The following is a 17,961-nucleotide window of genomic DNA, read 5'->3' as shown; positions in this document are numbered from 1 at the left end:
TACAAAAACCCATCCTGGAGAGAGTGATCTCTACCCTCAGAGTATCACTGTCTGAATTAACAATTATTTGTTCAAAATTTTAAGAAACTGTAGCCCTTGTACAAGTATATTCATGTACATACTTAAAGTCACAATGTGTCCTCAAATAACAGTTGAATAAAACACATTTCATGCTGACAAACACGTTGCCGTACAAAATTACAGCAGTATAATAAAAGTACAGCAAGACTAAAAAATATTTTTTTTAAAATATAAAACGCCCTAGAAACACACTCTAAATAAAAAGCTACCAAAATGGCGACATCCAGTTCATGAGTGTTTTTCAGCGGCGTGGGTATTTTCAATTCTGTACATAGAGTTTAAAAAAAAAAAAGAAAAGAAACAAACAGTAAAACTACAAAAACAGTACATAGCACTTCAATTCAAACACATTACTCTTTCACATTAAAATTGTGTTTTACTTCCCAATTTGAAAGTAATGTATATAGGCACAGTAATTAAATTCATGAACTGTGTTTGGTCAACACCATTCCTTGTTATTCACAACTCCACTTTAACTCATGGACAAAAGTTGAATTGTGACCGACTAACAAAAGGGGCAACCAGTTCACTTTTTCACACTGTCTCTCTTTTCTCTAAGTTTGTCATTGTGGAGCAGAGAGCTGCCAAACGTTAAAATGTAGTTATTATTAGCTGTCAGTGGAAACAAACCGATAATCGCAGCTCACAGTGAGCTCCTTTTACTGTATCTCCTGTTATCAGGTCGCTCCGACAATTAAACATCACTCAGCTGTTCTCATTAAACTCCCTGATAGCAGTGTAGAAACTTCATACAAAGACGGCACCTTTTAAATAGAAATATTCCAACTCTGAAGGGTCTAATTCTCAGACAATATGTTATTTGTATTTTAAAGTGTTGATTCAATAAACCAATGACTTTTGTCTGAATTTCAGTACAATTCAAATAATCCTCTATTTACAGACCTCAACAATAACATCCTGTTTTATAGTTAAGAAAACAATTAGAATATGCTAATGTCTGTTAATAATTGGATTTATGCTTTAAGAGATTTGTATGTAGAATATTTGTATTTCATCAGAATAAGTCCATAAACAGATCCAACTAGGACTAGGAGATAATTCAATAGTATCATTTATCATCTCACTATAATCATACTAGAGTATGACATGTAGTGAGATATGGTCTTTTTTCCGCAGAAGAAATTTTGACATGTCGCAGTAGGAAAAGCAGAGGTGTAAATAAAATGAATGATGGATAATTTCTGTTTAGCTGCTTTAATTTCAGGGCCCTGATATTTTTCTTGCTGACGCCGTTGTTGATGTTATTAGTAATGCCTGTGCTCTTCCTATTATGACAGGTAGAAAGGTCAATTAGATAATTTTGTTCTGATTAACACTAAAAATCATTTGACTCAATTGGATGAACTGAAATTCGACCATGTTATTTTTAAAAATATTCTCAGTATCACTGCAGATCAAGAAAATTCTGTAAAAATAATTAAAACAAAGGTGTTTATATTTCCTGAAATCTTACAACTTTGTATAAGAATAAGACTAAAATAAAACTGAATAGTTATTTTTACTGTCATGCCAGGAACTACATTATATAGAGTTGTCTTCAGCTGCAGGGTATTGAGATTTATCTTTCTGTAAAACTTAAATAATCAGAAATCATGTGACATGAGAAAACAATGAATTCATACTTACTGATATGGGATCATTTTGGATCCTAGAGGAGAGAGGCAGATCGACTTGGTCCAGCTTTGTTCGGACAAAACATTTACAGCTGTTTAGGAAACACTTGATTTGTTCTTTAGTCTCTTCAGTAAAAATGTCCAAACCCAGCACCGGATTCTCATTTAGACAAACCTCCAGAGTCTGAAACAGTAGAGATGTTGTGCTTTTCTCTTTTGCATCCAATCCCAATTAGGTGGTTTATGCTGCTGGGGCGGGTGGATCTATGTAAAACTCGTGCCTACAGCAGCTCTGCATATTGGATATCTTATTTGAGAGTGAAACTCTTCAACTGTTGATGTGGGAGGAAACTACAGAATGATGTCAAGTTAGCACCATCAGTGCAGCTAAAGGCATTCGACTTGTGGAGGCTTGTTCTGGTTCCACTCATGGCTGGAAGCAGACGACTTTGTGGTGTCATTTAGCTCTGTAATAAAAATACATTAAACCCCTCTCACTCACGTTTTAGGATAGATGGGTCTGGTCTGACAAGGAGGTCTGAGGATCCTTTATTTCTTCAGACACTGGTACATAAGCGCTCTTGGATTCAGCATGTAGCGCTCAGAGTTGAGTAGTTTAGTGAGATACTGCGGCACCGGGGGCCGAGGAGCCATGTAGGAAACGCCGGGGCTGACGGCCATCACCTCCGCAATTTTCTGCTTCATCTCACTTATCTCCCGGTCCTGCCTCATCACTTTATCTGTAGGAAAGACAAATGTATTTTACTCTCTGATGCAGCAATCTGTGAATCTGAAATCTCAACCCTGATTCTGATTCATCAACACATATCCTGACACATAGCAAAGGTGTTTTGACACCTATATCTTGTCCAGAAATAACATGGCTCTGTACAAGGAATGAAATGTGCAAAATTTCAATAGAGAACCACTGAGATATATTTAAAAAGCACAAATAACTGTGTTTTTAAATACATGATTACCTTGTTTGGTGCAATGTTTTAGTTAAACTGGTGAAAAAAACACTTGTGTGACTTCATTGTTCAAGGCTGGAGCCAAAATGCAAAGTGCTTTAAGGCCACTTGGTGGTGCTTTTGGACCCAGATTCTCGTCCAGAATTTATCACTTGTTCTTTGTCCCAGTGTCAAAATTTCATTCTAACCTGACACTATTTTTAGATTTCCTGTTGACTAACAGTTAAACTATTGGGACCAAAGAGATGCAGTATCCTCCTTGATGGAGGCAGTGAGTAGAGAGGTCAAAAGTACTAAGTATGGGTATGGCGCAGGATTTTAAAATGAAGTTGGACACACAGACAGAAGTAATATTAAGTTAAGAGAAAGGCTGTGAACCTTGAGCGATTTCCAGCTGTCTGCGGGCGTCTCCCAGAGCGGAGAACAGGTCCAGTTTGATGCGAGTCTCAGCGCTCAGGTTGTACTCCAGGTGCTGAGCTTTCTCCTGCATGGCTGACAGAGTGGACAGTAGCATGTCTGTCTCTTTCTCCACACAGCGGTACTTTCCCAGAGCCTGAGTCCAAAAAACACGCACAGTGAGAACAAGTGTAAAACATGAAAACAGTGGTTTTACCTCCTGCTGTGACCACCTGAGGGAGCCAGCGCTTTGGTTTACTAAGTGTTTTATGCATTTTTAAAATTTCAGTCAATTTTTTCCACTTTTGTTTCCAGATCTATTTTAGAAATGAGCTTTGTTTCATTCACTTAGGGAACCAATGCACCACAGAGAAAACAGTTCTCACACAACGATGACAAACTGGCCAGCCGTTCAAAAAACATGAAAGCTGCACATTATTGGACAGATATTCTGAGGGATGATTCTTTCTGTGTTAACATTAACTTAGAACATTTTCTTAGATTTTGAGGGAGGTGACCTGCACTCAGATTTTTTTTTTTAATGAAAGTAGTGCAATGTTTTTATGAAAGACCTGGCTTCTGTTTCAGCATGCTTCATGGAGAGTATGCCACTAAAATTAAATCACACAGTACAACACTGTACACACTTGATGTCAGACAAAAACAACCATACAATAATACTGATGTGATGACAAAGTACAACATGTTGACTGCAAAAGAAAAAGTAAAAATACTTAATTTCTCCCATCAAAAACCATTCAGTTTCCTAAAAAAAAAATTACAAACGAATAAAAGAAAGAATTACAGACATTAAAAAAAAATCTGAAACAACCAAACAGCAAAACTACTACATGACCAAACTGAAGACAACCAAGTACTCGCTCCTTGCACAATATGGCGACCGCTGACATTAGAACTTGAGTGTGTGGGTCAGTACTTCCGGTCAAAACTTCCGGTGATCTAACAGCGACCGAGGAAGACAGCGAGAGTGAGAGACAAAAGCGATCGAGTTACATTAACAGAGAGATTAAGGTCTAACGTCAGCGGTCGCCATATTGTGCAAGGAGCTGGACCACTTAAGACTCACAGACACTGAAACTCACAAGTTCATTCCCAAAGAGAGGAAAAAGATACCTCAACATCACTCTCTAGATCTATCACCCGACTCTCTTTCACTTGAAACTCCAGCTGTAGTTGTTTGTACTCTGTCTCTAGATCTTTAACTCTTTTCCTTAACATTTGGGTTTCAGAGTGTTCCTGCCTGGTGTAGGAGATGGAGAAAATAACAGTTTTGAGCGGTGAAGACCAGTTCACACAGAAAGAAACATGGCACTTCACTGGCCTTGTTTTTTATGCTCTACACATGGAAAGAAGATGGTTAATAAAGAAAGGAAAATGTGTAAAAATGTCAGCTGTGCATTAAAAGAGTAACATTATTGAAAACATGCCTAACTGCTTTTTTGGCTACAAGTTAGATGAGAAGGTTGACACCACTCACATCTGTGGGTTTATTATGAAGCTATAGCCAGTTAGCTTAGCTTAGCTTAGCATAAAGACTGGAAGCAGGGGGAAACAGCTAGCTCAAGGTAACATGATTTGCCAGCTAGCACCTCTAAAGCTTATTTATTATCACATTAAATTTTGTTCAATAAAAACAAAAACCAAACTGTCAGACAGAACCAGGCCAACTGTTTCCCCCCATGTTTCCAGTCTTTATGCTAACCTAAGCTAACCAGCTGTTAGCTGTAGTTGCATATTGAACAAACAGACATCAGAGCGGTATAAATCTTCAAATCTCCACATCTAACACTTGGCAAGAAAGTGAATTAGCATAATTTTATCATTTTCTTCAAATGTTTGGCAGAATTTAATTACACTCCGTGGCAAACAAATGCAGATCCAGCTTTATTTTTCAGGCACTAAGCCACTTCAGTAGCAGGGAATTTAAAGGTGTGATTTGCCTGTTTGTTAGACTCCGCGCTGTGCTGGCTGCCTCCTCCAGTTTCTGAGCTTGAAGTTCAGCCAACTGTTTCTCAGCAGAGAGTCTGGCCTCTGTCTCTGCTCTGGTTTTCTTCTCCAGCACCACACTGGTCTGTTTGTCCCGCTGCTTGGTTTTAGTCAAACACAGAATCCTGAAAGAAGGACACATCTCACTTTAAATAAGGTCAAAAATAAGCAATAAGTGGGTTAATGCCACATCCAAATAGTCTTATTTGAGATTAACTTCAGCACATCTTGAAAAATATCCTTGAAACTGTTGAGTCACTGGAGAGAACCTTGCTTTAAAAACTGGAGCATGCCTTATCAAAACCTGTGGCGCTGATCCAAACTGTGCATAAGATGCTCATCTCAATGAGATGGATGGATGTGGCTTTGATGTAGGAAATGTGTCAAGAGTTCATGTGTAATTGGTTGGACTGCATTTTTTTCAGTACTCATTTTAATTTTTGATAAAACTGTGCAAACAAGAGAAACAAGACATATGCTTAGAGAAAATGTTTTAACTAGGGATGCACTGATCCAAAATTTTTCACTTCCGATCCAATCCAGATACTTGAATTAAGATATCTGCAGATACCGATACTATTCCGATACCAAAGCTCTGTTTCCTTTAATATTATTAGGGCCCGAGCACGAAATTCGTGCGAAGCCCTATTGTAACTAAAGGGATTATTATGATTCTCCTCTTTTATACTTCCGCCGCTTTCTCTGCTAATTTGACCCCCTGAACGTGCTCAAAAAGTCACCAAACTTTGCTCAAAATTGTCCACCGACGAAACTTCTTGTTTGACACTGTCCGTGCGACCAGGCGTGGCCAAACGGTGTGAAAGTGTGAAAATATTCACCGTAAGACTTGACTAATATACTAAGACGTTTTTTATGACATTTTGAGGCCATATTTAATGACTTTTTTTGACAGATGTCAAAGGCTTACTATACTATGACGTTTTTTATGACATTTTGAAGTGAAAAAAAATTTTGACTTTTTTTGGCCCATTTTGACGCCTTACTATACTATGACGTTTTTTATGACATTTTGAGGTGAAAAATTTTTTTGACTTTTTTTTAGCCAATTTTGACGCCTTACTATACTATGACGTTTTTTATGACATTTTGAAATAAAAAAAATTTTGACTTTTGTTGGCCGATTTTGACGCCTTACTATACTATGACGTTTTTTATGAAATTTTAAGGTCAAAATTTTTTTTGACTTTTTTTGCCAGATTTTGACGCCTTACTATACTATGACGTTTTTCATGACATTTTGAGGTCAAAAAATTTTTTGACTTTTTTTGCTCCAAAAACACGCCTTACTATACTATTACGTTTTTTATGACATTTTGAGGTCGAAAAAAATTTTGACTTTTTTTGCCCGAAAAAACGCCATACAATACTATGACGTTTTTTATGACATTTTGAGGTCAAAAAAATTTTTGACTTTTTTTGCCCGAAAATAACGCCATACTATACTATGACATTTTTAATGACATTTTGAGATCAAAAATTTTTTCGACTTTTTTTGTCCGATTTTGACGCCTTACTATACTATGACGTTTTTTATGACATTTTGAGGTCGAAAAAAAATTTGACTTTTTTTGCTCGAAAAAAACGCCATACTATACTATGACGTTTTTTATGACATTTTGAGGTCAAAAAAATTTTTGACTTTTTTTGTCCAATTTTGACGCCTTACTATACTATGACGTTTTTTATGACATTTTGAGGTCAAAAATTTTTTTGACTTTTTTTGCCCGAAAAAAACGCCTTACTATACTATGACGTTTTTTATGACATTTTGAGGTCAAAAAATTTTTCGACTTTTTTTGTCCGATTTTGACGCCATACTATACTATGACGTTTTTTATGACATTTTGAGGTCAAAAAAATTTTTGACTTTTTTTGCCCGAAAATAACGCCATACTATACTATGACATTTTTAATGACATTTTGAGATCAAAAATTTTTTCGACTTTTTTTGTCCGATTTTGACGCCTTACTATACTATGACGTTTTTTATGACATTTTGAGGTCGAAAAAAAATTTGACTTTTTTTGCTCGAAAAAAACGCCATACTATACTATGACGTTTTTTATGACATTTTGAGGTCAAAAAAATTTTTGACTTTTTTTGCCCGAAAATAACGCCATACTATACTATGACATTTTTAATGACATTTTGAGATCAAAAATTTTTTCGACTTTTTTTGTCCGATTTTGACGCCTTACTATACTATGACGTTTTTTATGACATTTTGAGGTCGAAAAAAAATTTGACTTTTTTTGCTCGAAAAAAACGCCATACTATACTATGACGTTTTTTATGACATTTTGAGGTCAAAAAAAATTTTGACTTTTTTTGTCCAATTTTGACGCCTTACTATACTATGACGTTTTTTATGACATTTTGAGGTGAAAAATTTTTTTGACTTTTTTTGCCCGAAAAAAACGCCTTACTATACTATGACGTTTTTTATGACATTTTGAGGTCAAAAAATTTTTCGACTTTTTTTGTCCGATTTTGACGCCATACTATACTATGACGTTTTTTATGACATTTTGAGGTCAAAAATTTTTTTGACTTTTTTTGTCCGATTTTGACGCCTTACTATACTATGACGTTTTTTATGACATTTTGAGTTCAAAAATAATTTCGACTTTTTTTGCCCGAAAAAAACGCCTTACTATACTATGACGTTTTTTATGACATTTTGAGTTCAAAAATAATTTCGACTTTTTTTGCCCGAAAAAAAGGCCTTACTATACTATGACGTTTTTTATGACATTTTGAGGTCAAAAATTTTTTTGACTTTTTTTGCCCGAAAAAAACGCCTTACTATACTATGACGTTTTTTATGACATTTTGAGGTCAAAAATTTTTTCGACTTTTTTTGTCCGATTTTGACGCCTTACTATACTATGACGTTTTTTATCACATTTTGAGGTCAAAAATTTTTTTCGACTTTTTTTGTCCGATTTTGACGCCTTACTATACTATGACGTTTTTTATGACATTTTGAGGTTAAAAAATTTTTCGACTTTTTTTGTCCGATTTTGACGCCTTACTATACTATGACGTTTTTTATGACATTTTGAGGTCAAAAAATTTTTTGACTTTTTTTGCCCGAAAAAAACGCCTTACTATACTATGACGTTTTTTATGAAATTTTAAGGTCAAAATTTTTTTTGACTTTTTTTGCCAGATTTTGACGCCTTACTATACTATGACGTTTTTCATGACATTTTGAGGTCAAAAAATTTTTTGACTTTTTTTGCTCCAAAAACACGCCTTACTATACTATTACGTTTTTTATGACATTTTGAGGTCGAAAAAAATTTTGACTTTTTTTGCCCGAAAAAACGCCATACAATACTATGACGTTTTTTATGACATTTTGAGGTCAAAAAAATTTTTGACTTTTTTTGCCCGAAAATAACGCCATACTATACTATGACATTTTTAATGACATTTTGAGATCAAAAATTTTTTCGACTTTTTTTGTCCGATTTTGACGCCTTACTATACTATGACGTTTTTTATGACATTTTGAGGTCGAAAAAAAATTTGACTTTTTTTGCTCGAAAAAAACGCCATACTATACTATGACGTTTTTTATGACATTTTGAGGTCAAAAATTTTTTTGACTTTTTTTGCCCGAAAAAAACGCCTTACTATACTATGACGTTTTTTATGACATTTTGAGGTCAAAAAATTTTTCGACTTTTTTTGTCCGATTTTGACGCCATACTATACTATGACGTTTTTTATGACATTTTGAGGTCAAAAAAATTTTTGACTTTTTTTGTCCAATTTTGACGCCTTACTATACTATGACGTTTTTTATGACATTTTGAGGTCAAAAATTTTTTTGACTTTTTTTGCCCGAAAAAAACGCCTTACTATACTATGACGTTTTTTATGACATTTTGAGGTAAAAAAATTTTTCGACTTTTTTTGTCCGATTTTGACGCCATACTATACTATGACGTTTTTTATGACATTTTGAGGTCAAAAAAATTTTTGACTTTTTTTGCCCGAAAATAACGCCATACTATACTATGACATTTTTAATGACATTTTGAGATCAAAAATTTTTTCGACTTTTTTTGTCCGATTTTGACGCCTTACTATACTATGACGTTTTTTATGACATTTTGAGGTCGAAAAAAAATTTGACTTTTTTTGCTCGAAAAAAACGCCATACTATACTATGACGTTTTTTATGACATTTTGAGGTCAAAAAAATTTTTGACTTTTTTTGCCCGAAAATAACGCCATACTATACTATGACATTTTTAATGACATTTTGAGATCAAAAATTTTTTCGACTTTTTTTGTCCGATTTTGACGCCTTACTATACTATGACGTTTTTTATGACATTTTGAGGTCGAAAAAAAATTTGACTTTTTTTGCTCGAAAAAAACGCCATACTATACTATGACGTTTTTTATGACATTTTGAGGTCAAAAAAAATTTTGACTTTTTTTGTCCAATTTTGACGCCTTACTATACTATGACGTTTTTTATGACATTTTGAGGTGAAAAATTTTTTTGACTTTTTTTGCCCGAAAAAAACGCCTTACTATACTATGACGTTTTTTATGACATTTTGAGGTCAAAAAATTTTTCGACTTTTTTTGTCCGATTTTGACGCCATACTATACTATGACGTTTTTTATGACATTTTGAGGTCAAAAATTTTTTTGACTTTTTTTGTCCGATTTTGACGCCTTACTATACTATGACGTTTTTTATGACATTTTGAGTTCAAAAATAATTTCGACTTTTTTTGCCCGAAAAAAACGCCTTACTATACTATGACGTTTTTTATGACATTTTGAGTTCAAAAATAATTTCGACTTTTTTTGCCCGAAAAAAAGGCCTTACTATACTATGACGTTTTTTATGACATTTTGAGGTCAAAAATTTTTTTGACTTTTTTTGCCCGAAAAAAACGCCTTACTATACTATGACGTTTTTTATGACATTTTGAGGTCAAAAATTTTTTCGACTTTTTTTGTCCGATTTTGACGCCTTACTATACTATGACGTTTTTTATCACATTTTGAGGTCAAAAATTTTTTTCGACTTTTTTTGTCCGATTTTGACGCCTTACTATACTATGACGTTTTTTATGACATTTTGAGGTTAAAAAATTTTTCGACTTTTTTTGTCCGATTTTGACGCCTTACTATACTATGACGTTTTTTATGACATTTTGAGGTCAAAAAATTTTTTGACTTTTTTTGCCAGATTTTGACGCCTTACTATACTATGACGTTTTTCATGACATTTTGAGGTCAAAAAATTTTTTGACTTTTTTTGCTCCAAAAACACGCCTTACTATACTATTACGTTTTTTATGACATTTTGAGGTCGAAAAAAATTTTGACTTTTTTTGCCCGAAAAAACGCCATACAATACTATGACGTTTTTTATGACATTTTGAGGTCAAAAAAATTTTTGACTTTTTTTGCCCGAAAATAACGCCATACTATACTATGACATTTTCAATGACATTTTGAGATCAAAAATTTTTTCGACTTTTTTTGTCCGATTTTGACGCCTTACTATACTATGACGTTTTTTATGACATTTTGAGGTCGAAAAAAAATTTGACTTTTTTTGCTCGAAAAAAACGCCATACTATACTATGACGTTTTTTATGACATTTTGAGGTCAAAAATTTTTTTGACTTTTTTTGCCCGAAAAAAACGCCTTACTATACTATGACGTTTTTTATGACATTTTGAGGTCAAAAAATTTTTCGACTTTTTTTGTCCGATTTTGACGCCATACTATACTATGACGTTTTTTATGACATTTTGAGGTCAAAAAAATTTTTGACTTTTTTTGCCCGAAAATAACGCCATACTATACTATGACATTTTTAATGACATTTTGAGATCAAAAATTTTTTCGACTTTTTTTGTCCGATTTTGACGCCTTACTATACTATGACGTTTTTTATGACATTTTGAGGTCGAAAAAAAATTTGACTTTTTTTGCTCGAAAAAAACGCCATACTATACTATGACGTTTTTTATGACATTTTGAGGTCAAAAAAAATTTTGACTTTTTTTGTCCAATTTTGACGCCTTACTATACTATGACGTTTTTTATGACATTTTGAGGTGAAAAATTTTTTTGACTTTTTTTGCCCGAAAAAAACGCCTTACTATACTATGACGTTTTTTATGACATTTTGAGGTCAAAAAATTTTTCGACTTTTTTTGTCCGATTTTGACGCCATACTATACTATGACGTTTTTTATGACATTTTGAGGTCAAAAATTTTTTTGACTTTTTTTGTCCGATTTAGACGCCTTACTATACTATGACGTTTTTTATGACATTTTGAGTTCAAAAATAATTTCGACTTTTTTTGCCCGAAAAAAACGCCTTACTATACTATGACGTTTTTTATGACATTTTGAGTTCAAAAATAATTTCGACTTTTTTTGCCCGAAAAAAAGGCCTTACTATACTATGACGTTTTTTATGACATTTTGAGGTCAAAAATTTTTTTGACTTTTTTTGCCCGAAAAAAACGCCTTACTATACTATGACGTTTTTTATGACATTTTGAGGTCAAAAATTTTTTCGACTTTTTTTGTCCGATTTTGACGCCTTACTATACTATGACGTTTTTTATGACATTTTGAGGTCAAAAATTTTTTTCGACTTTTTTTGTCCGATTTTGACGCCTTACTATACTATGACGTTTTTTATGACATTTTGAGGTTAAAAAATTTTTCGACTTTTTTTGTCCGATTTTGACGCCTTACTATACTATGACGTTTTTTATGACATTTTGAGGTCAAAAATTTTTTTCGACTTTTTTTGTCCGATTTTGACGCCTTACTATACTATGACGTTTTTTATGACATTTTGAGGTCAAAATTTTTTTTGACTTTTTTGCCCGAAAAAAACGCCTTACTATACTATGACGTTTTTTATGACATTTTGAGGTCAAAAAATTTTTTGACTTTTTTTGCCCGAAAAAAACGCCATACTATACTATGACGTTTTTTATGACATTTTGAGGTCGAAAAAAACGTTGACTTTTTTTGTCCGATTTTGACGCCTTACTATACTATGACGTTTTTTATGACATTTTGAGGTCAAAATTTTTTTTGACTTTTTTGCCCGAAAAAAACGCCTTACTATACTATGACGTTTTTTATGACATTTTGAGGTCAAAAAATTTTTTGACTTTTTTTGCCCGAAAAAAACGCCATACTATACTATGACGTTTTTTATGACATTTTGAGGTCAAAATTTTTTTCGACTTTTTTTGTCCGATTTTGACGCCTTACTATACTATGACGTTTTTTATGACATTTTGAGGTCAAAAATTTTTTTGACTTTTTTTGCCTGAAAAAAACGCCATACTATACTATGACGTTTTTTATGACATTTTGAGGTCAAAATTTTTTTCGACTTTTTTTGTCCGATTTTGACGCCTTACTATATTATGACGTTTTTTATGACATTTTGAGGTCAAACATTTTTTTGACTTTTTTTGTCCGATTTTGACGCCTTACTATACTATGACGTTTTTTATGACATTTTGAGGTCAAAAATTTTTTTGGCTTTTTTTGCCCGAAAAAAACGCCTTACTATACTATGACGTTTTTTATGACATTTTGAGGTCAAAAAAATTTTTGACTTTTTTTGTCCGATTTTGACGCCTTACTATATTATGACCTTTTTTATGACATTTTGAGGTCGAAAAAAACGTTGACTTTTTTTGTCCGATTTTGACGCCTTACTATACTATGACGTTTTTTATGACATTTTGAGGTCAAAAATTTTTTTGACTTTTTTTGCCCGAAAAAAACGCCTTACTATAATATGACGCTTTTTATGACATTTTGAGGTCAAAAATTTTTTTGACTTTTTTTGCCCGAAAAAAACGCCATACTATACTATGACGTTTTTTATGACATTTTGAGGTCAAAATTTTTTTCGACTTTTTTTGTCCGATTTTGACGCCTTACTATATTATGACGTTTTTTATGACATTTTGAGGTCAAACATTTTTTTGACTTTTTTTGTCCGATTTTGACGCCTTACTATACTATGACGTTTTTTATGACATTTTGAGGTCAAAAATTTTTTTGGCTTTTTTTGCCCGAAAAAAACGCCTTACTATACTATGACGTTTTTTATGACATTTTGAGGTCAAAAAAATTTTTGACTTTTTTTGTCCGATTTTGACGCCTTACTATATTATGACCTTTTTTATGACATTTTGAGGTCGAAAAAAACGTTGACTTTTTTTGTCCGATTTTGACGCCTTACTATACTATGACGTTTTTTATGACATTTTGAGGTCAAAAATTTTTTTGACTTTTTTTGCCCGAAAAAAACGCCTTACTATAATATGACGCTTTTTATGACATTTTGAGGTCAAAAATTTTTTTGACTTTTTTTGCCCGAAAAAAACGCCATACTATACTATGACGTTTTTTATGACATTTTGAGGTCAAAAATTTTTTCGACTTTTTTGCCCGAAAAAAACGCCTTACTATACTATGACGTTTTTTATGACATTTTTAGGTCAAAAAATTTTTTGACTTTTTTTGCCCGAAAAAAACGCCATACTATACTATGACGTTTTTTATGACATTTTGAGGTCAAAAAATTTTTTGACTTTTTTTGCCCGAAAAAAACGCCTTACTATACTATGACGTTTTTTATGACATTTTGAGGTCAAAATTTTTTTTGACTTTTTTTGCCCGAAAAAAACGCCATACTATACTATGACGTTTTTTATGACATTTTGAGGTCGAAAAAATTTTTTGACTTTTTTTGCCCGAAAAAAAAACGCCATACTATACTATGACGTTTTTTATGACATTTTGAGGTCAAAAAATTTTTTGACTTTTTTTGCCCGAAAAAAACGCCATACTATACTATGACGTTTTTTATGACATTTTGAGGTCAAAAATTTTTTCGACTTTTTTTGCCCGAAAAAAACGCCTTACTATACTATGACGTTTTTTATGACATTTTGAGGTCAAAAATTTTTTTGGCTTTTTTTGCCCGAAAAAAACGCCTTACTATACTATGACGTTTTTTATGACATTTTGAGGTCAAAAAAATTTTTGACTTTTTTTGTCCGATTTTGACGCCTTACTATATTATGACCTTTTTTATGACATTTTGAGGTCAAAAATTTTTTTGGCTTTTTTTGCCCGAAAAAAACGCCTTACTATACTATGACGTTTTTTATGACATTTTGAGGTCAAAACATTTTTTGACTTTTTTTGCCTGAAAAAAACGCCATACTATACTATGACGTTTTTTATGACATTTTGAGGTCGAAAAAAACGTTGACTTTTTTTGTCCAATTTTGACGCCTTACTATACTATGACGTTTTTTATGACATTTTGAGGTCAAAAATTTTTTTGACTTTTTTTGCCCGAAAAAAACGCCTTACTATAATATGACGCTTTTTATGACATTTTGAGGTCAAAAATTTTTTTGACTTTTTTTGCCCGAAAAAAACGCCATACTATACTATGACGTTTTTTATGACATTTTGAGGTCAAAAATTTTTTCGACTTTTTTGCCCGAAAAAAACGCCTTACTATACTATGACGTTTTTTATGACATTTTTAGGTCAAAAAATTTTTTGACTTTCTTTGCCCAAAAAAAACGCCATACTATACTATGACGTTTTTTATGACATTTTGAGGTCAAAAAATTTTTTGACTTTTTTTGCCCGAAAAAAACGCCTTACTATACTATGACGTTTTTTATGACATTTTGAGGTCAAAATTTTTTTTGACTTTTTTTGCCCGAAAAAAACGCCATACTATACTATGACGTTTTTTATGACATTTTGAGGTCAAAAATTTTTTCGACTTTTTTTGTCCGATTTTGACGCCTTACTATACTATGACGTTTTTTATGACATTTTGAGGTCAAAAATTTTTTCGACTTTTTTTGTCCGATTTTGACGCCTTACTATACTATGACCTTTTTTATGACATTTTGAGGTCAAAATTTTTTTTGACTTTTTTTGCCCGAAAAAAACGCCATACTATACTATGACGTTTTTTATGACATTTTGAGGTCAAAAATTTTTTTGACTTTTTTTGCCCGAAAAAAACGCCATACTATACTATGACGTTTTTTATGACATTTTGAGGTCAAAATTTTTTTCGACTTTTTTTGTCCGATTTTGACGCCTTACTATACTATGACGTTTTTTATGACATTTTGAGGTCAAAAAATTTTTTGACTTTTTTTGTCCGATTTTGACGCCTTACTATACTATGACCTTTTTTATGACATTTTGAGGTCAAAAATTTTTTTGACTTTTTTTGCCCGAAAAAAAGCCATACTATACTATGACGTTTTTTATGACATTTTGAGGTCAAAACATTTTTTGACTTTTTTGCCCGAAAAAAACGCCATACTATACTATGACGTTTTTTATGACATTTTGAGGTCAAAATTTTTTTTGACTTTTTTTGCCCGAAAAAAACGCCATACTATACTATGACGTTTTTTATGACATTTTGAGGTCAAAAATTTTTTTGACTTTTTTTGCCCGAAAAAAACGCCATACTATACTATGACGTTTTTTATGACATTTTGAGGTCAAAATTTTTTTCGACTTTTTTTGTCCGATTTTGACGCCTTACTATACTATGACGTTTTTTATGACATTTTGAGGTCAAAAAATTTTTTGACTTTTTTTGTCCGATTTTGACGCCTTACTATACTATGACGTTTTTTATGACATTTTGAGGTCAAAAAAATTATTGAATTTTTTTGCCCGAAAAAAACGCCATACTATACTATGACGCTTTTTATGACATTTTGAGGTCAAAATTTTTTTCGACTTTTTTTGTCCGATTTTGACGCCTTACTATACTATGACGTTTTTTATGACATTTTGAGGTTAAAAAATTTTTTGACTTTTTTTGCCCGAAAAAAACGCCATACTATACTATGACGTTTTTTATGACATTTTGAGGTCGAAAATTTTTTTGACTTTTTTTGCCCGAAAAAAACGCCATACTATAATATGACGCTTTTTATGACATTTTGAGGTCAAAAATTTTTTCGACTTTTTTTGTCCGATTTTGACGCCTTACTATACTATGACGTTTTTTATGACATTTTGAGGTCAAAAAATTTTTTGACTTTTTTTGCCCGAAAAAAAACGCCATACTATACTATGACGTTTTTTATGACATTTTGAGGTCAAAAAATTTTTTGACTTTTTTTGCCCGAAAAAAACACCATACTATACTATGACGTTTTTTATGACATTTTGAGGTCAAAAATTTTTTCGACCTTTTTTGTCCGATTTTGACGCCTTACTATACTATGACGTTTTTTATGACATTTTGAGGTCAAAAATTTTTTCGACTTTTTTTGTCCGATTTTGACGCCTTACTATACTATGACGTTTTTTATGACATTTTGAGGTCAAAATTTTTTTCGACTTTTTTTGTCCGATTTTGACGCCATACTATACTATGACGTTTTTTATGACATTTTGAGGTCAAAATTTTTTTTGACTTTTTTTGTCCGATTTTGACGCCTTACTATACTATGACGTTTTTTATGACATTTTGAGGTCAAATTTTTTTTCGACTTTTTTTGTCCGATTTTGACGCCTTACTATACTATGACGTTTTTTATGACATTTTGAGGTCAAACATTTTTTTGACGTTTTTTGCCCGAAAAAAACGCCATACTATACTATGACGTTTTTTATGACATTTTGAGGTCAAAAAATTTTTTGACTTTTTTTGCCCGAAAAAAACGCCTTACTATACTATGACGTTTTTTATGACATTTTGAGGTTAAAAAATTTTTTGACTTTTTTTGCCCGAAAAAAACGCCATACTATACTATGACGTTTTTTATGACATTTTGAGGTCAAAAAAAATTTTGACTTTTTTTGTCCGATTTTGACGCCTTACTATACTATGACCTTTTTTATGACATTTTGAGGTCAAAAATTTTTTTGACTTTTTTTGCCCGAAAAAAACGCCATACTATACTATGACGTTTTTTATGACATTTTGAGGTCAAAACATTTTTTGACTTTTTTTGCCCGAAAAAAACGCCATACTATACTATGACGTTTTTTATGACATTTTGAGGTCAAAAATTTTTTCGACTTTTTTTGTCCGATTTTGACGCCTTACTATACTATGACCTTTTTTATGACATTTTGAGGTCAAAATTTTTTTTGACTTTTTTTGCCCGAAAAAAACGCCATACTATACTATGACGTTTTTTATGACATTTTGAGGTCAAAAATTTTTTTGACTTTTTTTGCCCGAAAAAAACGCCATACTATACTATGACGTTTTTTATGACATTTTGAGGTCAAAATTTTTTTCGACTTTTTTTGTCCGATTTTGACGCCTTACTATACTATGACGTTTTTTATGACATTTTGAGGTCAAAAAAATTTTTGACTTTTTTTGTCCGATTTTGACGCCTTACTATACTATGACCTTTTTTATGACATTTTGAGGTCAAAAATTTTTTTGACTTTTTTTGCCCGAAAAAAACGCCATACTATACTATGACGTTTTTTATGACATTTTGAGGTCAAAACATTTTTTGACTTTTTTGCCCGAAAAAAACGCCATACTATACTATGACGTTTTTTATGACATTTTGAGGTCAAAATTTTTTTTGACTTTTTTTGCCCGAAAAAAACGCCATACTATACTATGACGTTTTTTATGACATTTTGAGGTCAAAAATTTTTTTGACTTTTTTTGCCCGAAAAAAACGCCATACTATACTATGACGTTTTTTATGACATTTTGAGGTCAAAATTTTTTTCGACTTTTTTTGTCCGATTTTGACGCCTTACTATACTATGACGTT

The 17,961-nt window shown here is 32.2% G+C and overlaps 1 protein-coding gene across 1 annotated transcript in view; it reads right to left on the bottom strand.

Annotated features, from left to right (window-relative positions):
- Positions 1-394: 394 nt before the first annotated feature.
- si:dkey-12h9.6 (macoilin) overlaps positions 395-17,961 on the bottom strand; it is a 38,777-nt gene continuing 21,210 nt past the window's right edge. Inside the window, exons 8-11 of the mRNA XM_041063972.1 lie at positions 5,044-5,214; positions 4,217-4,343; positions 3,065-3,239; positions 395-2,455 (exon numbers count right to left, since the gene is read on the bottom strand). Of these exons, the coding sequence (XP_040919906.1) occupies positions 2,265-2,455; positions 3,065-3,239; positions 4,217-4,343; positions 5,044-5,214 (664 nt within the window). The 3' untranslated portion in view covers positions 395-2,264. The remainder of the gene's footprint in view (positions 2,456-3,064; positions 3,240-4,216; positions 4,344-5,043; positions 5,215-17,961) is intronic.

This window comes from Toxotes jaculatrix, chromosome 19 (assembly GCF_017976425.1).
Source record: "Toxotes jaculatrix isolate fToxJac2 chromosome 19, fToxJac2.pri, whole genome shotgun sequence".
NCBI classification, from domain to species: domain Eukaryota; kingdom Metazoa; phylum Chordata; class Actinopteri; family Toxotidae; genus Toxotes; species Toxotes jaculatrix.
The sequence above is the reverse complement of the archived record's forward strand: the minus strand, read 5'-3'. Positions and strand labels throughout refer to the sequence as shown.